At 43.4% G+C, this 22,221-nt stretch overlaps 2 protein-coding genes across 2 annotated transcripts; one reads left to right on the top strand and one right to left on the bottom strand.

The window, feature by feature from the left end:
• Positions 1-1,850: 1,850 nt before the first annotated feature.
• On the bottom strand, positions 1,851-5,329 carry SLC46A1 (solute carrier family 46 member 1). The gene is made up of 5 exons (XM_086475219.1): positions 5,102-5,329; positions 4,115-4,967; positions 3,655-3,738; positions 2,483-2,639; positions 1,851-1,926 (listed from the first exon to the last, which is right to left on the bottom strand). Exons 1-5 carry the CDS (start codon positions 5,327-5,329, stop codon positions 1,851-1,853), a joined length of 1,398 nt encoding a protein of 465 aa, XP_086331345.1.
• Positions 5,330-7,687: 2,358 nt separating this feature from the next.
• Positions 7,688-21,140, top strand: SLC13A2 (solute carrier family 13 member 2). The gene is made up of 12 exons (XM_086475074.1): positions 7,688-7,789; positions 11,582-11,710; positions 12,059-12,195; positions 13,311-13,537; positions 14,433-14,613; positions 14,841-14,963; positions 15,850-16,071; positions 16,174-16,271; positions 16,851-16,972; positions 18,977-19,138; positions 20,109-20,246; positions 21,009-21,140. Exons 1-12 carry the CDS (start codon positions 7,688-7,690, stop codon positions 21,138-21,140), a joined length of 1,773 nt encoding a protein of 590 aa, XP_086331200.1.
• The last annotated feature ends 1,081 nt before the right edge of the window (positions 21,141-22,221 follow it).

The raw sequence follows: 22,221 nt of genomic DNA, 5'->3' as shown, positions 1-22,221 counted from the left end.
GAGTCTGTTGGTAGAGAAAACTTAGTCCACAATCAGTTCAGCTACAAACATCTGATGCAACAGTCACAGCATGCCCTGTTCCTTGAGGCTAATTCCGGGCTTAGCTCGTCAATCAGACACACAACTCATGCCTACGTCCACTGGTGTAACTACACGGATCTAGTGGCATAACACCAAGTCCTTAAAGCCTCTCTACTTCTCCACCTCCTGCTTCTCTGCTCCTCAATTCTCTTGCTTTTATCACAAACTCCTAACTGACAGGGAACAAAGCTGTATACAAGCACTTTACACGTTTTTCACTGAAGGACAGGCTACAAGACTAAGTATCCCCGCAAGCTTTACTCCACTGTTCAGGAAAAGCAAGCTTTGGCTGCTGGCGAGTCCCAAACCTGCGTTTTTCCTGACTCAAGACCCTCACGTGCTCATTCTCCACAAGGCAGGTAACTTCCTGCTGCTGCTCTACTGCAGAGTCTTCAGTAAAGGAAGACACATGAAAATAATGGAGAGAAGCACAGGAGGAGGCAAGGACAAATTACACCAGCAGCTGTACGAGAAAAGCTATCTTTTTATGAACCATAAAAGAGAATGCAGTTTTTATTCATTCTGAAAGTAACACGTCTGCTAAGCAATTTCAGTTAAGGACACGATCGCATGCATCTGAACAGCGTGTGTCATGCAACGTACACGGGACTGATGGTTTATGGTAGTTTGAAGAAAAAAGGACCGAGGCAATACAGTTAACCCTTTGAAAAGAACCATTACAAGAACCTTGAACATGGGGTTTGCTTGCTGGCATCAACGTACCCTGAGAAGGGCAGCAGAAGTGAGGCCACTGACACAAAAATTTGGGACATAATTTTATCTCCAAAACACTAGTCCTGTCCCCACACCAGCTCATCCCACCAGATGAGGAAGGACTGCTCCTGGCTCTGCCACAAGCTGAGCAATGATTTCACACGACACTAGGGCACACTTATCAAAGCTGGGGCTTCAAATTTATAGTGGGAAGGTCTTCAGTTAGAGGGGCCCAATTTTGTCAATTTTAGCCTTAACTTCATCAGTTTGGGCAACTGTCAATTCACCTACTTGCACCTTAGTACTCTCACAGGAGCTACTACTTCTCAAAAGCAGTAATCCTGGGCTGAGCTGCAGGACATGCCACTGGCACTCCTTCCTCCAAGCACTTAGATTCTCTCCTCTAACTTGCAAAGCTAAGGATAGTTTAGTCAGTAGGATGGCAAGAGCACTCCTGTGGTAAACTACCACTCACCGTGAGGATTTCTGCAGGAGCCCGGTCTGGCATGTGACATTTGTGTGACTTTTATTGACAACACACTGATTTGGAGCCCAGATCTTCCTCCTCGGCAGCACGCTGCTGGGCACCTCTGCTTCAGTCTCGCTCTGCGGGCTTTGGGCTGGGCCTCGCCCACGCCCACCGCTCATCTGTGCACGCTGCAGTACTCAGAGGGGACCATGTTGGGCAATTAAACCAGAATCCAGTCCTCTCTCACCACTAAAAGCATGCCACAGAACCTCCCCTTCCCACCAAACCCCAAACCACTAACCGGCCTTGCAAATGGCCAACAATACTTTTACACTTGATTGGCTTTTGGGTCTCTTGGGTTTCCTCTGACAGATGAGCCAACACAACAGCAAGGAGGCATTCACATCCGCAAATCCAGTTCCTATTGGCAGTCGGAGTCATGATTTCCAACTACTTGGCATTTAAGAATTAGTAAGGTCAAGCAAGGTGTCCTTCCCACACTAATCTGTCCTTCAAGGGAAGAACAAAGAGCAGTCTTCAGATGCACACTGCCAAGCTAGCCAGTTCCTTGTTGCCAAGCTGCTGCTCAGCCATCCACAGGGGACAGGGAAGCATCTGAGAAGTGGCTGTAGTCATGGTTTGAGTCCCAGATTTCTACCCACCTAGGAAAGAAAGAACAGTTAGAGCCTACGAAGGCACACTGGCATGTCGCTGGATGAAGGGAGTTTTAAAGTTTCAAAAGAACAGAAGAAAATGACCCTAACTGGAGCTGTTGCACTTCTACTGCAAATCCCAACACATTCCGTCTCCCAAGGCTTACCAGGGGATTTGTTTTCTATCATGACACGACTTTTCCGTTAATTAGTAGAGAAACAACAGGAAGAGAGACTGCTAAAAGAGCTCCATCTCTTCCATAAAGGAGGACTTTCAAATTCAACTCCAGATTTTGGATTCTACTCTGAGGGTGGAGTAAGACTTCGAAGGACTTCGAATGTTGGCAGCTACGCTACTCGGGCTGCAGGCTTGTCGCTAGGATTCAGATGCCAGAAAAAATGGACCTGCACCTCTGCTCACTGGGCCACTAAACACCCTCTCATAAGCAATATTCAAAATATGCCTTAAAACCGGTAAGCCTCTATCCTAAGTAGAGTCAATAGTACTTTTCATATTACACTTCACAGGTCCTATAGCAAAGTTTAGAAATCTGAAGTAAATTACCCAATAATAGCTGCTGGAATAAGAAGAATTATAGCCCCAAAGAGAAATGGGAATCCTCTCATGAAGTGCAAGCTGGCAGGGTAAAGAGAGTTGAACACTCCTGTAGCCACAAGCGAACACAGTCCTTCCACACAGGCAATGGAAGCAAAGAGAGCACCTGGAAAAGACGTGCGAGAGGTTAACGGTGAGACGGCCCTGCCTGCAAGCGCCTTTAACACACCACCTTCAGTGGGATTCTGTGAACCTTTCTGAGGGTGTGCACTCCCGATCAGAAAATTGGTGTCTGCATTGTCAAGCGGGGTCAGCAAGAGCTAGGAGCAGAGACGAGGCACACCGTGCTGGCCTGGCAGGCCAAACCCATCAAGCTCAGCCTCTCTATAGCCAGGACCACCTCACTGACCTCCAGAACTTGTATCACCGAAGCTGATCAACAATATGATGTATCAGCTGGATTGTAAATGCTTGAGACGGGGCTATATAGATCTGTTTACTGCCAAGCACATCTTATCACTTGTTAAACATTAAGTACAGCAGAAGACTGCACTTCATAGATTTAGCATCATAAATCTGATATCGAGTGTGCACATAAGAAACACAAATTGTGCAATGTCACACCTCAATTCCCTCCTCCCCTCTGCCTGCCTGCAGAAGCATTCCTACACAGTGTTCGGCAGCAAGTGCAAGCTCTCCAAACAAATTACTGGAAGAAAGACAAATATGCTCCTCCTACGGGTTATCCATGATCTTTCAACATGGTCAATGATACAACCTTCTAACAACAGTAGGTTTCTTCCCACTGTTACTGATCTACAGGAAAGAGTCACGGTCAGCAAAATCACTATTTTCTGCTCGTTCTATAATACATTTTAACTCTTGCTCCCTGTAAAATTTTTGGAAATTAATAGATGGATGAATGAACTATTCCTGAGCTTGAATGCAATACTTTTAATCTCGTTTTTCTTCTCTTGTCCTCATCTTGAAAATGTAGCAAGTCTAAATGGACGACTGACAATTATTCTGAAAAAATAAAATAGTACCCTGGGCCTGAGGGTTCATGCAGGGGCACAGGAGTCCAAAGGAGCCGGGGAAGTCCTAACCTCCCAAAGAAGCTTTAACATTCCAAGAAGATCGTGTTTCAGGGCCTGGCTCAAGCACAGTGGCTAACTCCTTACCCTGCTCCGTCTCACTGACCAGCTTGGACAGCTTGGCTCTGATGACTGGAGTGGCTGCCATGGAAAGGAACAAAATCCCGTAACCTGTGAGCAAGACACAGCACATTAGGGAAAGCTCAGCTGAAAAATAATGTCCCCAAAGTCAATTCCAGAAATCCGTAGCTCCAGGCCATTTCTCCCTGCTATATTTAGACCAAATTCACCCTCCTGCATCTCATGATGCACTTGAGTCTGCAGTGTAATACAGCTTCTGGGAAAGCTCATATTCTAGGAACTGAACGGTCGCACTTTCAACATCAGGGTTTGGGCAGCTTTGCTATCAGCAAGCCAAGTTTTGTTGGTACATGGGCTGAAATGGAGGCAGAAATTCCCCCACATGCTCGAACTCCCAGAAGCACACATCTACTGGCATCTCTAAGCTAAGAGCCCGAGATACGGGGATTTAAGAATTTGGCATCACCTGTAAACATCAGTGGTGTTGTAGCAGCGAGAGAAATCACAACCAGTCCAGAAATATTGGAGATCAATCCTATCTCTGCCACCCAGGTGTCTTCAAGGCAGAGCTGCAGCAGCCGCAGCCCTCCCAGGCTGCTCAGGTACGCCAGGTAACTGGCAGCTGAGCCGTACCCAATGAGGTCAGCAGCCCAGCAGAGGGGAGAGCCAAGCTCGTACAAAACAAAGAGGTCCCTGGTTCCAAAATGGACCGTGACAAGAAGAAAGAAAGCCAGGGAGTAAAGAGCAAGCTTCCGCCTGGAGCTCAGGTGTTCTGGGGTCGTGTACAGCCTGCACACAGCTTTGTAATGACTAAGCGTGAACAGTTTGGCTGCTTTCTGCTGCTTTACGGATTCCTGAAGACAGAAAGCAGCGTAGAAGGCGGCAGCAAGACTGGCAGCAAGCACGAGCCAAAAGGGGTTGATGTACCCTTGTGCCTTGCGCCACTGGCCGCCGCCGATGCTGGCCAGCATGCCCGCGATGCCAAGGCATGCCTCGAGGATGGCGACACGAAAGGTACGTGCGCGTTTGTCGCTGGTGTCGGCCACGTAGGCGAAGCAGCTGGCCAGGATGAGGTTGTAGTCTCCCATGAGGCCACTCAAAAGGCGTCCGAGGAGAAAGTAGGCGACGGGCAGCTGGAGGTACATGACGAGAAGGTAGATGGCCGCTTGCACGGCCATACCCACTGCTGGCAGGATGAGCACCGGACGGCGGCCTACGCTGTCGCTCCATGGTCCGAAGAGCGTCACGGAGAAGAGACCAACGAAGAAGCCTCCGAGGTTGATATAGAGGTTCCAGTGGGAGACCAGCGCTTCCACCTCCTGCAAAAGAAACAGCAACCTCAGGCCCCGGCCCGGCAGCGCCCAGCACCGCTCCGGAGCTCCCCGGAGAGGCGACAGCAGCCCCCCACCGCCGTCCGTCCGTCCGTCCCCCCCCCCCAATCCCGCTCTCCCACCTGCCGCAGGGGATCGTCGCCGGCGCTGCCGTTCCCGCAGCCGGCGGGGCTGCTGGCGTTGGGGCCGCTGTAGCCACGCTCGGCCCCCAGCCGGTCCCAGAGGTACTGGGTGGCGAGAGGGCCCTGCAGGCCGAGGGACAGGGTGGCGAGGAAGAGGAGCGGCTCGGCGGCGGGCAGCGGCGGGCAGCGGCGGGCGGGGGGCAGCGGAGCCGGCGGCGGGTCGGCCATGGCAGCGGCGGCGGCGGCGGGGGCGGGGGCGGGGGAGCGGGGCGCTCCGCCCCGGGGAGGTGGCAGCGGCCCGGAGGGAGCCGGGGACGGGGGTTGTGCGGGGTTGCGGGTCGTTGTCCTGCAAAACGTGGCACTTTCAACGCTCTGTATTGATGGTTAAAGAAATGTGAACGTAAAACCTGTTTGGTGGGGTTTTTTTTTTTTGTCTCCCCAAACAAAGAGAATGTTATAATCAACATTTTAAACGCACTAGGATCTGAGAAATGCTGTGGTTGTGATCACTTTCATTAATTCACAGCACATTAGAAAATACTTCTCTTTTCTAAAGGGCAAAATACCTTCTGAAGTGTAACACACAGCGGGTTTTGGCTGTACCATTAGGTTTCCTGCTCGGTTTGGTCGGCCTCGAAGGGTAAATCAGTAAGCAAAGACCAAGCTGCTCTTTAGATGCAAAGAACACAATTCAGAGCACCAGATTAACACGTTGTATAAACTAGAGCGGTTCCAAACCCATGTAAATTGGCATCACTCCTTTGACAGCAGTGAGGGAGCGCTGCTGGGCCAGAGGAGGAGCTCTAACAAGTCCCCCTGAAGTCACAGACCATTTGTTTTGCAGTAACACAGAGAGCTCTTTTATAGCATCTTTGAAAGTCACGGGACTCACGTAGCAGTGGAAGCAAGCGCTGTGGCTGTGCTGCCTCTAACGAACAGGCAGGTTAGCTGAGGCCCTTCTGCGTTGTCACTTCCACCCCACAGGCAAGGCTGCAGCTGGAGGCCAACCTTCATGTTACAGAGATGTGAAAACGACGTTTCCTTTTCGATTTTCATTGCAATCTGAGGACATAAGAGCAGAAAGTAGAAAAATTACTTTGCCATTGGCTGATTTTGTCACTGGACCTTTTCAGGCACTAATTCAGCATTAAGTGGATGCAAAAATGGGGGGTAATAGAATTCATTTGAAAGCTCTTTCTCATTCTTTTTGTAGCAAGGGTGGAATGCTAAAGCTGAGGATTCCCAGTTATGGAACATGATGCCGTTTCTTGTGAGCAATATGCCGAAGTCAAGCTCGCAAGAGAGCTGTGAGTTTGCAGCTCTGGCAACTGAAACCCGACTGGTTTTCAGTCATATGCACGTTGCTGAAAGAAAACAAGCCCCAGCAGAAAAGAGATGAGAGAGAGAAACAGCAGAAGCTCTTTGTGGAACTGACATCAGATGACCTAATGTCTGTGCTTCTCTTTCTCTCTCTCTGCATGATTAAACTATAAACAGAGCTAAGACAATTTATACCAATAAAATGGAAATGTTACCATCATTATCTGAAGTATGCACTTGCACGATCTACCAAATAAAGACATTAAAGTGACATTAACAAGCCACTCCCTTTGGAATTAAAAAGCTTAGTTCTGTTCCTGTGTATTTACAGAACCAAGTAATTCAGTGCTTGTACTTTGCAACTGGGGCAAGAATTGCTGGCCATTTCCCAGTAGCACTTCCCCTCCCCCCCAATATACCCTGCAAGCTACCAAACCTGGGCCTATAATGTCTGCAAGGTGGTGCCCTGTAGCCAAGTCTTTCCCAAACCACTGAGATAGAACGGGCTATGGCAGAAGGAATTACTAAGTTCTCCCTCTGGCCCTAAGCCTTTCCTATACACACTGGGCTGCCGTGTGGGAGGAACTGAGTTCTGACCAGACCTTAACATTTCCCCTACTGCTCTTCGAGTAGAAGAAACCAGAAAAGTCACGAGGGTCATCCTTGGATCGCACAAAGATGGGTGCCCCTGCTCTCAGGTGGTAATGACTCTAAGTCCCTTTCTGCATCAAGGCTTGACACGGCATCTGGTGACAGGAGCTCTGCTCTAGTGGATTTTGCTACCTAAAGAATGTTTATATAATGTTTTATGTAGATGATTCTAATCTCCAAGTATTACATCTGCAGTTTTTCAGCACTCTACAGATTTTTAAAACAATTTTCAACCTCTTATGGAGGGAGCAGTCTCTCTCTTTTATAGGAGGAATAACAATACCTATTCAAAGAAGGCATTATTAAAGACCAAAACATTGATACTTTTTTTAAAAAGCGTAGGTCATTTCAGGATGCTTTTAATAAACCTTCTTGGCCCACAAGGAGTTAATTCTCTCCTGGATTTACCAGTTATCAGGAAGATTGTCTTAAGAAAGTTCCCAGTCTGACACTCTTTTGCTGTCCCCTCCCTTCTTTGTTCTTTTCTTCTTTCTCTGATTACAGTTCCAAAAACAACACCCAACCTCCTGAGGTCAATGGTTAATATTCCCGAGTGTTTATATAGTCTCCAGCAGCAGAGCTCAGACCTTTCAGCACTGGGCTAGCTCCAGCACCATGGCTGGCTTCTTGCAGATGACCCTGGCCTGCAGGAAGTACCTGATCGTAGTGCTTGTACCCCTTTTGTTTCTTCCCCTGCCGCTGGCTGTTCCTACCAAGGTAAGAACTTTTAAAATCGAATCTGAGAGTCAAATCTCCAAATCTTGCCTCAGAGTTGTTCCTTTTCAGTGACAGAGCTGGAGAGAACATACAGATTCTTTCTCAGAGGCACTCCTTTCATTTATTGCTTGAAAATCTTTTCTTTCTGAGCAGATCCCTTTGACTACCGAGAGTGGGGGAATGTAAGAGCAATAGGACAGATACATCTGCGATTGCGTGTTCTAGAATAACGCTCAGTGACACGTGATTTTGTAACTTCTGCTTTGCAGCTAACTGATTTAGCAAAGGACTTTCTATGCTGAAGCTCATACGTGTGAGCCTAAGTTACAACCTAAGGCTCAATTTTAAGCCCCCTCCTGATTTTCTAAAAGTATCCAGTCCACATCTTCTTTTATTTTTTTCCTTTGGGTTGTTGCCAGATAGAAGAGGCGTTTTTCTTAGACAGACAAGGTGTTCTGATATATAAGGATAAAATAATATGTATTTCACCCTTTTTTTTTTTTAGCATATTTCTGTAAGACTCTTTCCAAACAATGATTTTAAATTTAAAATGTCAAGTTTTGGAAGGCATCTTGCTTGGGATGTTAGAAAAAGTTAACTACAAAAACCTGTAGCAGTGGGGCAGGTATTTCTGAGACATTGATCATTAAAATACAGCACTGTGAGCAGGCAGACTGCCAACGTCCTGCTGCTTCTTCACTCCGGCTTATTTCTCCCACTCCCAATCTCTTCACGCAGACAGATCTAATCTCTGGTCTTGGTATCTTATTACAGTCCCAGCACCATTAAATAGCTAGTCCCAATCTGCCTCTCCTGGATGTCAAGTCTTAGCTCTTTCCTCTGGTCTCTGCCTGCCTCTTGTCTCCTGCTCCCTGCTGACTCCCCGTTTCTGGTCTCCTTTGCCAAGCTTCCTTCTTCACTCCACTAGCTCTTCCCTGTCTTTTTCTGCAGCCTGACCCAAAGCTCGCTTTTCCTCACAGCTCTTTCTCTGAGTGTTATCAGAGACTTTGGAGCTATGATCAGAGGATTGCAAGCAAGAACGATAGAGTGGCACACTATCTATTCCACTTGAGGTGAAATGCGGTAAGCGATTAGGCGTGTCCTCTTATTCCCTTGGCGTGCAAATAAAATAGCTTAAACTATCACTTAAAAGCTTACTAAGAAGAAAAACAAGAAGAGGGTTTGTTGTTTGGTTGGCTTTTTTTGCTAGTTAACTTTCCATAGGCAAAAGAGTTACTGAAGTTAAGAGATCTGGATCAGAAAATTTCTAACTAGCCAGAAAGACAGAAAGATTATTTTTGTTTTGGCCTGAGGCCACGAGTTCAAACTTACTTGCTAGAGTCACTGTTATCATACAAATCTTTGGTTTCGCCTGTGGAATGATTTGGCAGTCTTGGTTCAGTCCCTCTTTGAAAATTACTCTCTCTGGGTTCAATGTAGTCAACTACAACACACAAATTTAAAATGTCCTGGACTTTTCCCTTTCCAATCTGTAAGAAGATTTCTTGTGTTAGAATTGTGCATTGTGGTACTGCTAAGCAGGAAAAGCCAGTACCTCAGCATGCCGAGTTGTAAGCTGATGACTTACAGGATGGAATTTCACATTTTTCTATTCTGTTGAACTATTAACTTGTCCTATAATGACATAGCACTGGACACTAAACTATTACAAATGAGAGCAAACAATGCTAAAGATTTCGTCTAAAGACGGGAATATCCTTACAGGACAACTGACCTTGTGAAAAGCCTTGTTCCAGCTCTTACTGAGAGCCTGTTCACAGCAGGCTGGAAGAAAATAGCACTGTGCCTATGATACATGTTCCAAAGACTTGCTAGGTCTCAAAAAGCACCCACTGACATCTCTTAATAACAAAAATGGGAGGAAAAGGATCATCAAAATGATCCTTTCAGTGCTTGATGGGATGTATAATTAAAGTTCTTACTGCTCTCATTAAAAAATAAGGCTCAAAAAGCCATCTTTCCACGAATCTCTTTCATCTTGACTTCTCCAACCCTGCTTGCTTTGGTAATTTACCACTTAGACTGCTTCTTTCCTCCAGACTACTCAGCTCCCCTGTTCATCCTTTCCCTTCACCAGTTCTGCAACTTCCATGCCACACTCAGAAGTCCTGACCATGCTCCAAAGCATCACAGGTTTGATCCTGCCAGCCATTATTCCAGTTCCTTGGTTTAATCCTCTGTAATCTAGCCATTATAATTTCCACCTCTTCACTGTTTCCTCCATAAGCATCACTACATTTTCATTCATGCTGTCCGGTATATTTTAGTGGACATCCTTGATCCAAGACCACACAACCACTTTTTTCTTCCTTCGGATTTGCTGGCGCCCATTACTGTGCTAGTTCCAAAATGAGGAAGACACTTGTCCTCGTTTCGACTGGGGTAGACCTGATTTTCCTTCTTAGTGGCAGAATAGTGCAGCATTATGGATTCAGTGTGGGAACTGCTATGAGAACAATGTTCATAATATACTGATGGGTTTAGCTGTGTTAGGAAATCAAGGACTATTCAACTTCCCACGTTTTGCTAGCATGCAGGTGCACCACAAGCTGGCAGGGAGCATAGCCAGGAAGCTGACCCGAACTAGCCAAAGGGATATTCCATACCATAGGATGTCATGCTCAGTATATAAACGGGGGGGGGGGGGGGGGGGGGGAGGCAGTTGCGGGGGTGGATGGCTGCTCAGGCATCGGTCAGCAGGTGGTGAGCAACTGCATTGTGCATCACTTTGGGGTTTTATTTCTCTGTGTTTTAGCTACATTCCTTTTCATTACTATTATTGTAATTTATTATTATTGTTAGGATCATATTTTATTTTATTTTAGTCATTAAACTCTTCTTATCTCAACCCAGGAGTTTTGTCTTTTTTTCCAATTCTCCTCCCCATCCCACTGGGAGGGAGGAGGAGTGAGCGGCTGCGTGGTGTTTAGTTGCCGGCTGGAGTTAAACAACAATACTGCAACCTGCAACGTTACATTTCCTTGCTTTTTTTATCAGCCCAGACATATGAAAATCTGTTGTGACATGTTATTTTGCAACTTTTTAGTGCACAGGGACTGAGTTAAATATTTTTATATAAAGTTTGGAGTGGTTGTCCAAAGCAGAATTAAATCATTTTTTTTCTCAGAAAAAAAAAAAAAAGAGTAACATAAAACAGGGGATCATACTGCCTTCAAAGAAACAAGACAAAGTCAGTGGAAGCTGAAACTGATCTGTGACCAGTTTGTCAGTGAGCCTGCCTTTCAAAGTCTGTACTAAGCTAAAAATCCAATTAAAAATAGATAAAATATGTACAGTACAAGGAAACCAGGCTGTTGAAATTAGTTGGGGTTCTTCTGGGCCATGTCCTGAAACATGTGGAGAAAAAGGTGGAGAAACCTTGACTGGATCAGTAACTATTTCTGCAGCTCAAAGACAGAAACATATAAAAAGAAAATGCCACCATCAGCAAAATCAAGATGTCTGTGCAGGGGCTGCCATTCCCTTATCATGAAGGGTTCAAACTCATCAATTTGTTTCTTTTCCTAAGTTTCTTGGGTTTCTCCATTGGAGGCCCCCACCTTTTCCTCACAGTTCTGATAAAGTTGCTGAATAGTTTGTCATTTGATTAGGATCTGCATAGGTAGGAGGGCAGACGGGAGAGAAAGACAGAAAATAACTTTTTCTCAAATCCCTTTATCAGGCAATGAATGTAATTACGGGCTGTTGCCTTCTCGAAGCCTAAGTGAGACGTACAGTCTGTTCTGATTGCGTGTACTCTTCTTCTGTCAGGAGGCCAAATGTGCTTATGTTATCATACTGATGGCACTGTTCTGGTGCACGGAAGCCTTGCCATTGGCTGTCACAGGTCTCTTTCCTGCCCTGCTGTTCCCACTAATGAATATCACGGATTCGACAACAGTAAGAGCTCTTCCTCTATACATCTTTGCCGATGCATTTATTGGTCAGCTTCTCTTATTCTGGGATTGTGTCCGGGGTGATTTCTAGAGTGTGGCGCAAAGAAGAGAAGATTGCAGTCTTGTTACAGAGGGAGTCGGCTGTCCTTTCCATGGAACAGAACTTGCATGAGCCTAGAATGAACTCTGGGTGGAGCTGGCAATCTGAAACCAAAGCACATGCACTGTTCAGATGCAACCCGCAGTTAACTGAGTGCTGATGTCTTTGGGACGAGATCCTCCCACAGAAAGCGCCTTCTCTTTAAACGTTGGCTTCTGGTCACTGTTTTCTCTCCCTCGTTCCACGTTACAGGTCTGCCGGGAGTACTTGAAGGACACCAATATGCTTTTTATTGGGGGACTGATAATGGCCATTGCTATTGAGAACTGGCATCTACACAAGCGCGTTGCTCTGCAGGTCTTGCTTATCACTGGTGTCAGACCAGCCCTGTGAGTAACAGTCCTGAAAACGCTGTGGGATAAAGGACTTTATGGCATTAGTTCCTATCTCAGAGTTGTCTGTAGTCTCCTATGTGAATCTGCAAATCACATCTTACAAATGCTTTTCTACAGTCCAAGTGAGTTAGTGCCTGAGCAACCCTTGCAAACGGGGATCTTTTGATGTGTTACAGACCTGGTGCCTCTCTTCAGAATTCCAAATGGCTTTAGGTGGAGAAATTGCAACAAGAGAGTCAATGCTGAAAAGACAAGGGTGCTGCTAGGCTTGGCCAGAAGCACAGCTTTAGACAATCAGGAAAGACTACAGCCAAAATACAGAAAACATATATTCTCTAACTGTTATACTGAGTGCAAAGAGAAGAGAAAATATAGGGATGCTTGTTTTGAGAACAACAAATGTTTACCAGACTAGAACTTTAAGCTATGCAGAGGCTACATGGCCGTATTTAATTTGTCTCAGATCATACAAAGAGGGAATACTGAAGGAAATTACAAAGCGATAGAATAAGAATGCATAGATAAGCCCTTTTCATCTAATATATAATCTACATCTCATCCAAAGAATAATTTTGAGACAAATAACAGAGTAATACTGAAACAAGGATTAGAATTTTATATGAGTAAGAAAAGAATCTTAAATAATACAAGTGGGATAAAATTAAAAAAAAAAAAAGAAAAGAAAAAGAGATCATCTTCCTTATAGCTTAAACTGATTGCCATTTGGGATCAAATTCAGCTTGTAATTCCTCTTCAAAATATATTATAATACATTAACATGTGTTACTGAGATGGTATGTTCTTCCTCAGAAGCATGCAGAATAAGCAGGATACTGATGAGATAAACTGTCTGCTCCAAGATACCGGCTTCCACTTTCCTAGTCATAAGAATGCAAAAGCAGAATTGGCTGAAATCCCAAAAAGAAAAATTTCCGTTAAATCTTCCTGTGACATTCACAAAGCAGCCCAGGGTAAGAGGAAGTGCTAGGTGTGAATTGCTAACCATGTTCCAAACTCAGCGTTTGTAACCAAAGCTATGTAACAAAAAAAAAAAGGGCATTTTGCAGCACTGAGTTCTGAACTGGCTTTTCCAAACCTTTTCATTTCAGACTTCTCATGGGTTTCATGATTGTGACCGCCTTCCTGTCCATGTGGATCAGCAATACTGCCACCACTGCCATGATGGTCCCAATAGCACAAGCAGTGTTGGAACAGTTGAACAAATCAGAAATGGATTCTAGCACAGCTGGCCAAGCATCTGAAAACATCAATAAAGCCTTTGAACTGCAGGAAGAGTCAATTAAACCAGATAGCTCCAAAGAAACGGAGGAAAAAGGTGAGTGGGTTATGGGTGTTTTTCTCTTTGGGGTAACGGAGGACAACCTGATGCCTTCTTCACTGTCATTACAGTTGCTAGTAAATTCTAAAAGAATGGACCTAAAGAATCCCAACTGTATCAACGAGCATTGACGAGGCTTTTCCATGAACCAGACGAAAGCACAATAAGATCTACCGACTTGGCTGAAGTTAGAAATAGATTTAAAATATGAAAAGATGATAACTAAGCCATAAAACAACAAAATGGATTGTCCATTAGCTGAAGCCTTTATATTGGGCTTGATATTTTCCTATATATTTATGTTAGTTCAATTATTCTCTACTGTGTAACTTATCAGGTAATAGGGAATTTCCAAGGGAAAATTTCTGGCCTATTTCATGCCAGAAGGTTAGGGATTAAAATGATCTTTCTAATCCAAAGATATACAATCATGCAGCAATATCTCTTTACCAGCTGTCCCTCCCTCTTCCCATCTTTGATACGACTTAAGTGTTTCTGAATGTAAATCTCAGGGCCAGCAGTCAGGTGCTGGTACAGAATGAGTTCCCTTCAGTCCAACTCCTCGGACTCTGGTGTACATTCCTGAATTCTTGCCCCTCTCCCCTCCATGGGCAGTTTGGACATTGCGCTAGTTCACCGAGAACTGTCAGCAGTATGTTCAGACTTTATCACACATTTCACTTCTTCTGAAAAACCGCTCTGTATCAAGACAACCAGTGAAAATGGACAGAAGATCAAAGAATTAACAATGCCAGCCTTAAAATGAGGAAATTTGGCTGCATCAGCTTTGAGTTTTTTGTCCTAGCCTTGAAAGACTGAATTACACAGGCACAAGATCTTTTCCTATCCAGTCTATCTTCTGTAACTCTTTTGTTCCTCTCTTGGGACTCAGGCAGTAGTCATGTCCTGACAATTGAGGAAGACCGAAAGAGAAGTGAAAATCTGCTAGAGGAGAAACACAAGAAACTCTGCAAGGGAATGACCCTCTGTATTTGTTACTCATCCAGTATTGGAGGAATTGCAACTCTGACTGGGACAACACCAAATCTGGTACTGCAAGGACAAGTTGATGAGTAAGTCTGGTTGAATTCGGGATGCCATACCCACTAAACTGCATCATTGTGCTGCAGCTGACTTCCAGCCAACACAGAAAAGGAAAATATCAATTCGGTAACTCTGTCAGGAAGTTATCTTCTCTGCCTTAGAGGGCCTCACAGTTACCTCCACTTTTCTGAATCATTAACTAAATACAGAAGATAGTGCAGAATTTTGGATGCTAACAGCCCTCTGCATTTTACAGGCTCTTTCCTAAAAATGGCAATATCATCAACTTTGCCTCTTGGTTCTCCTTTGCCTTCCCCACCATGATTGTGTTACTGGTTTTGGCGTGGATTTGGCTGCAGATACTGTACTTGGGCTTTGAGTAAGTACCCTTTACACACCGTAATACAGCTGACAGGCCTGTTATCAAGTGCTCTTTACACAAGTGATACTTTTATTGATAAGCCTATGCTTGAAAGATCAAGACAGCAAGTGACAAACTCCTCACATACAAGAGACTAGCAGAACAGAATGCTAAGTATCTGTTAAAATACTGCAACTTTTTCTCCAAGGAATCCGATAAAATCCCAGTTAAATACAGTCTGTAGATGGAAATAGGAAGTTATAACTGCATATAACCTGTTCCACAGCATTGCTTTCACGTTCTGAAAGATTGTTGTGCTTCAAACCAGGAAATTGATTTCTACATATAGCTGGTAAATACCTTTGTGATGAGAGTTGCTACAGACCTAGAGGATTAGTGTTGTGCCAGTTCCCAAAGCTAATCACCCAGATTGCATTACCTACCTGTTTAATATTTAGCCTATCACTTTTGTATCATCCTCAACCTCCTTTCTTTCAAATGGAAAGAGTGCTGTACTACCTGAAATGGTACTTTCATCTTCAAATTCCTCTTTTAAAGTTCTCCTTTTCTGTCATTTTAAAAAGCTTGGCAACTGTTTACTTTAGCCGTGTCAGTCACACTAACATTGTCATTATTTCCCAGTGTGTCCAGACAGCACACCTGTTCATATTTAGATCATGAACTTTTAGGGGCAGGAAGCTTCTCTCTGATCATCTTGGCAATACACAGCACAAGGCAGTGACACCTATGGCTGCTGATGCTATGATAATAATACACATGATTTCTATATGCGTATATAAATACATATATCTAAGAGACAGTATGACTGAGTCTAAAATTTGGATTCTTAACTCTGAGGATACCTGACAAATTTCTCTGATATTTCCTGTGCATTTTCTTCCAGTTTTCGCAAAAATTTTGGTTGCACTGCAAATGCCTCTGCCAAGGCTAAGGAGCAACGGGCCTATGAAATTATCAAGGAAGAGTGCAAGAAATTGGGCTCAATGAAATTTGCAGAAATAGCAGTTTTGATCCTCTTCGTACTACTGGTACTTCTCTGGTTTACAAGAGACCCTGGTTTCATTCCAGGTTGGGCAACAGTTTTTTTCAACAAAAACAATACAAGGTATCACCATTTTTTCTCCTCACTTTGAATAAAAATTAAGTAGGGTAGATTTCATGAGAATAAAAACATGGCTAGACTAAATTTCTGATCGATCTGTTGCAGCTATGTCACTGATGCTACAGTTGCCATCTTCATTTCAGTTTTGTTGTTCATCATCCCTTCTGACATTCCTAACCGTGACACAGGCAACCAACCCACAGGTAAGTTTACTGAAGGCATCAAAAAATCAATTGTCAAAATAGGTACAGGGGAAGTTTCAGATCTACAAAGGAAATTTCAAACATTAACAAGATTTCAAACTGCTCTTCCTGCATAGCTACAGCTGTACGCTTTAGGCTAGGCAAGGCATATGTCCCATAAAAGTTCTCTGTTTCTTGTAGTTTAGCTAAGTAGGAAACCCTTATCCCAGCAGTGTTCCAGACACTAGTATGCACAGACATAAAAGGTTCTGAAGCTGGAGCCTTCAGGAGAGAATCCATGACTTAACAGAAACACACGCAGCTCTGCAGATATGTTGCTGTACTTTAACTCGCTCTTACCTGCATTCTACAATGCCTCTTGGAGCAGCTACACATCATTCATTAGTATTTTTGCAAGTCATGTTTTAGAATCCTTGTTGGCGAGGCTCTCATCATTTGCTTTAGGAGATAATTCCACAGTCTGCTTGATCTTGCTGACAGAAGTGTTTCCTGATGTTCAGACCAAACTCACCTCCCGCCAAGGAGCCCTCCTTTCTTTGGAGAATGCAACATGGCTTACAAAATCTGTTTGGATTTTAGGCAGCAAGTCAAAGATCCGAGCACCTCCAGCTCTCTTGGAGTGGAAAGTAGTTCAACAGAAAATGCCATGGAACATTGTGTTTCTGCTGGGAGGTGGCTTTGCCTTAGCCAAAGGCAGTGAGGTAACACTCCTCTGCTTACCTGTATTTGTGTCCTCCTGGGTGTTTTCCATCTTGCTCTTCATGTGTACTCTCCCAGAACACAAGAGGGCATGCTGGTAGCACCAAACACGCGTTTCCTCAGCTAGTGGCAGCAGGACAGACTTCGCCATCCTTAGGAGGAGTCCTGTGATTAGTACAGATCTTTATTTTTGCCTGTGCAACTGGGATGGTACTACCAATGAAGGCAGCATGATTAACTGTGTTTCTAGAAAAGTGGATGGTGAAGAAACTGCCCAAACACATTAAAGGTCATATTAAATATAACTTAATTGGTGTGGTAAGCATGAGGAGACAATGTGCCTAGGATGGGTCTCTGAACTATTTCAAACAAACTACACATGGAAATACGATTTAAACTAGAAGACAAACGTAGAGCTAGCTAGAGGACCTTCAGGAGCAGATCAAAACATCGGGCTGACTGAGGGATGTACCGATGTACTTCTGCAGGCATCTTCCAGGAGTCCAGTGCTAGAAATTATTTTTCAGTAATGACTTAGATGATGGAACAGACAATACATCCATTAAATCTATAGACAACAAACAAATTGGAAAAGGCTTCAAGTGACTGGAAATACTAATTTAGAATTCAAAGATCACAGTGACCTGTAAAAGTGTTTCCAGAAAACAAGGATGCAACTCAATATGGGAAATAGGAAGAAATAACCAAGTGTCACAAATGCAAGATGTGGAAATGACTGGACTCATACACCTTATTCTAGTCAATATTTTTGTATTGCTACTGAGAAAAAAAAGCAAACAACTGGAAACTATAGGTAGTACCATCATACATAAGACATGTAAAATATAATCCTTCCACTCAGGACTGCTAAGTCCTTGGGTATAGTAGTGTATTCAGTTTGGGATATCGGTGTTCGACAACACGTGGGCTATATGAAGAGGAAGGTAGTAAGAACAATCAGATCTCTGGGAAACATGTTTGGAAAAGGAAAGATTCAAGAAATTACATTAATTTATTCTAGAATAAGTCATCAAACACATAAAAGCTGCTGCAGAAAGGAAGATAGTATACTTTTTTATATTCTGATGGTGCTAAAGGGATTAAATTGCAGCAAAGGAGATTTAGGTTAAGCAGTATGAAAATATTCCAACTGTAAATACAGTTAAGCACTTGAAAAAATTATCTGGGGAGATTTTGGAAGCATCATTGCTAGAGATTTTTAACAAGTTTGAAAAGCATGTACCAGTAATAATTTAGGTAGAGCTGATCCTGCCTTGGGACAGGGAATTAGGCTAGTCCATTCAAGAGGGATTCCAACCCTCCTGTGAGAGAGCATTTTTCAACATCAGAAGACACAGGTCAAAGTAACCAAGATAGGAAATAGGGAGCATATGAAGAATAACAATGGTTGCAAAACCAGTAAGAAAGCTAGGCCGTAATGCATGAAGCAGCAAGACAGCTACAGTTACGGTTCTCTTGAGAAGAATGGCTGAATAATAATGATGCCCAAACTACAGCCCAGAATGATAGGGAAGATGCTGGTATTTTTCAGAGACTGAGAAGGATGAAAGGCATGAAAAGCTTCAGATAGCTGATCAAGATCTCAGATAATGTGATGAAATGACATTAAATTCCTAGAAAATCTGTTAAGATACATGAAAGTGAGTTCAAAGATCTTTGTTTAGATTCAAAAAAAGCTCCAAATATTGATCATGTACAACTAATGGCCTGAACAGACAAATAATTATTTGCTATCAATAACGTACTGTAAATGTAGTATCTTCTTTCAAATCTTTGGAAGGGAAAGCGCGTTTATTTTTATTTAACCTACGGAATTATCGTGTCTATGAGCATTGCCTCTCACATGTTTTTCTACAGAAGGCAGTTTGTATGAGAACTCCTATATGAAAGGAAGGTAGAATTGGTATGAGAAATGTAATTGGACTGCGATGTGCCTATTTCTTCTCCAGCCTACTGTCCTGACAGACCTCTTTCCTCTGTTACAGGAATCTGGTCTGTCTGCATGGTTAGGTAGCAAACTGACCCCTCCGCAGCAAATCCCTCATCCAGCTATTGCTTTCCTGTTGTGTGTCCTTATTGCCACTTTCACTGAGTGCACCAGCAATGTGGCCACCACTACCCTCTTTCTCCCAATTCTGGCTTCAATGGTGAGTTCCAGCATTTCGAAATACTCTGGTTCAGATTTCAACTCTTCTCCAAGCATACAGCTGCTCAATTATAAAAACTAACTGGCTGCCATAGCCAAGCACTGGTTCGTGTATCCAGTCAGGAATACGAGATTTAAAATATACATATATGTATGTGCATGCATATATATTCACACAGATTGTGCTTAGTTCAACCTTTCTAAAATCATGGCTGATGAAAAGTAAAGGGATTAAATTCACCGGCATATTAGACTTTGCCTTCTGGCCTAAACAACCCCATGAGGTCACTGCCAGCTGTACTTGTTTTTTCCTATTTGCTCTGCAGAGAGACAGCAACAGCAGCAGCATTTGCTTCCCTGCAACATTCCATTACTGTATTTCACTCCGACCACTAGCCTTCCAGAAGTCTCTGAAGGTGATAGCATTAGACAAGCTCTATGACCTAATTCACACTTTTGCATTTCCACAGGAGATTCCCATTGCAGGGGTAGACACAGCTCTGCAGCGTGAAAAGTTTGTTCCAGATAGAAACTGGAATAAGCTCCAACAAAATCTTTTTGCATAGGCCACAGACTCCAGCAAACTCCTAAACTGATCCACTCACCTTCAGAGCTTGGGCTATACTGTTTCCTCTGATAATTTAGTTTTCTTCTTAATCAGTTTGAAGGCACTTTACATTTTTTTCCTGGTTTTAGAGTTGAACACAACCACTATTATTAATTTATACTGCAGCAGTGATCAGATCCCACAATCAGGAACACAAAGCACTGGCCACAAAATCAATTCTTGCATTTGCTGCATAAAGACATGGGGTGGAAGTTTCTAAAGCAAACCCAAAATATGAGTGGCTGCAGTGTCTGTGAGAGAATGAGGTTTCTGACATGGACACATACACTCAGTCTTCTGCCAAAAGATTTCTACGCATTTTTGTACATCGAAACCATCATCTTTGCTCTCCCTTCTTGCACAGGCTGAAGCAATCTGCCTCAATCCACTCTATGTCATGCTGCCCTGTACACTTTCTGCATCATTGGCATTCATGCTCCCAGTGGCCACTCCTCCTAACGCCATTGTCTTCGCATATGGACAACTCAAGGTTATAGATATGGTGAGCAAAAGTGCATTCTTTTCAGAATTTTCATCACCAGTTTTGAGCTTTCCTTTTTCTAATACTGGTTCTTCTTGGAAGTGTGTTAGGAAACTCACCGTGCTCAGCTAACGTCAAATGGAAGGAAGAACATACATGTGTGAATTAATAAAGGGTGTCACTAACTCTAATATATACTCAGAGCCTTATAGAGATGCTATTGAGATTTTAAAGAACAGCTGAGGCCTTTTGAAGATGTTCCAACAGGAGCTTGCTGTCAATAAGGAATGGCAGTGTCTAACTGCTTGAAAAAGCCCAAATGTAGATCATAGGGATGTCAGAGTCGGGACAGTTCTTCTGCAGGGGCTAGGGGAAAGCCTAGCACTTCTCACTAGGCTGCCCTGATGCCCTTTCTCACTACGTTAAGGAAAGGCAGACAAGGATGCCATGTCTCTTGATAACTTTTCTAATTTATAATTGATCCAAGAAGAAATCCAAAGTAAAGTTAGAGAACGATGCCAGGTCAGAAGAGAAAGTCCTACACAAGCGGGTTAAAAGGATTTCAGGACTTCTAGTTTAAGAGTTCTATCCAATGGAAACTCATTTTCCCCTAATACAGATTATATTTGTGAAGAAAACCAGCTTAAATGTAATTTGACGGAGTTCTGCTGGAGCTGTGAAAAAAGGCCAAAGAGGAAACCTAACCATGCAAACAATCCTAAACAGCAAGGAGGGAAAAAAGTACTCAGTTCAACTAACTACGCTTCTCTCTTACGATTCTAGGCCAAAGCTGGGTTTGTACTCAACCTCCTAGGAGTTCTGACGATAACTCTAGCCATCAACACCTGGGCTTCATCTTTGTTCCAACTGCAAACTTTTCCATCTTGGGCAAACAGGACAGGTACCTGCCCGTAATCTGGAGAGGCGAAGGGAGCCAACAACTCTTTCTGTTAGAACTGCAATGAGAGCAAGACTGTCATCTACACAAGTTTTGCTGAGGCAGTGGTTAAGAGACAGACCTGTTCTGTGGAAAAGGACAAGCCACCTACAAGCAAAATCATTCAGTTGATAACAGCAATAAAATTGCCTAACAGTGCTGTTTAGCAGGCAATTTTGTTACCCCAGCAGTAAGACAAGGTAACCTTTGGCTTTTCAACCGTTCCAGGTATCTTTAGCTTTCTGTCTCTGCAGGGGTAGATTTTCCCCCCGAGTGCTAGCTTTTCAAGCTCCACCTGTAAAGCCTGAAATCGGCAGTGAGAAAGAAGAGAGAGGTGTGTATATAAATGGAAGGAGACTCTATGTTCCTGATTTCATGCATATATCTGTATATTGTCACAACCAATATGACTATTCACCTGTATATGAGTATACAGGCCTCTGTGTACATGTTCAAAATGTACATGATTGTTATATACTCTATGGGCATTCACAGCAAGGCATGTGTTCTATGACTACAGACAAATCACATACTGTCAGCCTCTTCTATTACTTTGAAATGTATTTATTTGCAGCCCACCTGCTATGAGTTTGAGACCATTTTTCCTAGAACATCTGTCCCATTGTTACTTATGTAAGATTACAGCCTGCAAGGTCATGATAAGAACAGCAATATTCTCTTGAGAAGGGGTGAGTTCCTGTGTCCTAAAATATGTATGATTGAATTAAACATTTTTTTTAAGTACCCCCGTGTTGTGGATACTTTTCTTATTGTATATCACTGCTTCTATTTCAGTCTTCCATGTATCAACTGCTTGTCTGTGTGCTAACTTAAAATATCTTGAAATAATCAGAGAAGTTAACATAATTGATTTTCTCTTATCATTAAAGTAATAATTACTTTATTATTGAGTCCAATTTTCTTGGCATCTCAAAACCAAGATATTCCTTTTCAAAAGCCCCTAATGCTGTTAAATATTTAATCCCTAATCTGACTTTCAGTAGCACATAGACTCCTAATGACCAAACTCACAAAGATACTGGAACATTCAAAGACACT

Source organism: Leptosomus discolor, chromosome 18, assembly GCF_034619465.1.
Source record: "Leptosomus discolor isolate bLepDis1 chromosome 18, bLepDis1.hap2, whole genome shotgun sequence".
Lineage (NCBI taxonomy): Eukaryota > Metazoa > Chordata > Aves > Leptosomiformes > Leptosomidae > Leptosomus > Leptosomus discolor.
This window is presented reverse-complemented; position numbering and strand designations above follow the sequence as displayed.

Bases quoted from the DNA above. Each gene is read 5' to 3' on its own strand.
- SLC13A2 (XM_086475074.1), top strand. From the start codon at position 7,688: ATGGCTGGCTTCTTGCAGATGACCCTGGCCTGCAGGAAGTACCTGATC. The intron at 7,790-11,581 runs GTAAGAACTTTT...TTCTTCTGTCAG, and splicing joins CGCTGGCTGTTCCTACCAAG to GAGGCCAAATGTGCTTATGT. The intron at 19,139-20,108 runs GTGAGTTCCAGC...CTTCTTGCACAG, and splicing joins TCCCAATTCTGGCTTCAATG to GCTGAAGCAATCTGCCTCAA.
- SLC46A1 (XM_086475219.1), bottom strand. From the start codon at position 5,329: ATGGCCGACCCGCCGCCGGCTCCGCTGCCCCCCGCCCGCCGCTGCCCG. The intron at 4,968-5,101 runs GTGGGAGAGCGG...TTTCTTTTGCAG, and splicing joins GCGACGATCCCCTGCGGCAG to GAGGTGGAAGCGCTGGTCTC. The intron at 3,739-4,114 runs GTGATGCCAAAT...TCTTGCTCACAG, and splicing joins AACACCACTGATGTTTACAG to GTTACGGGATTTTGTTCCTT.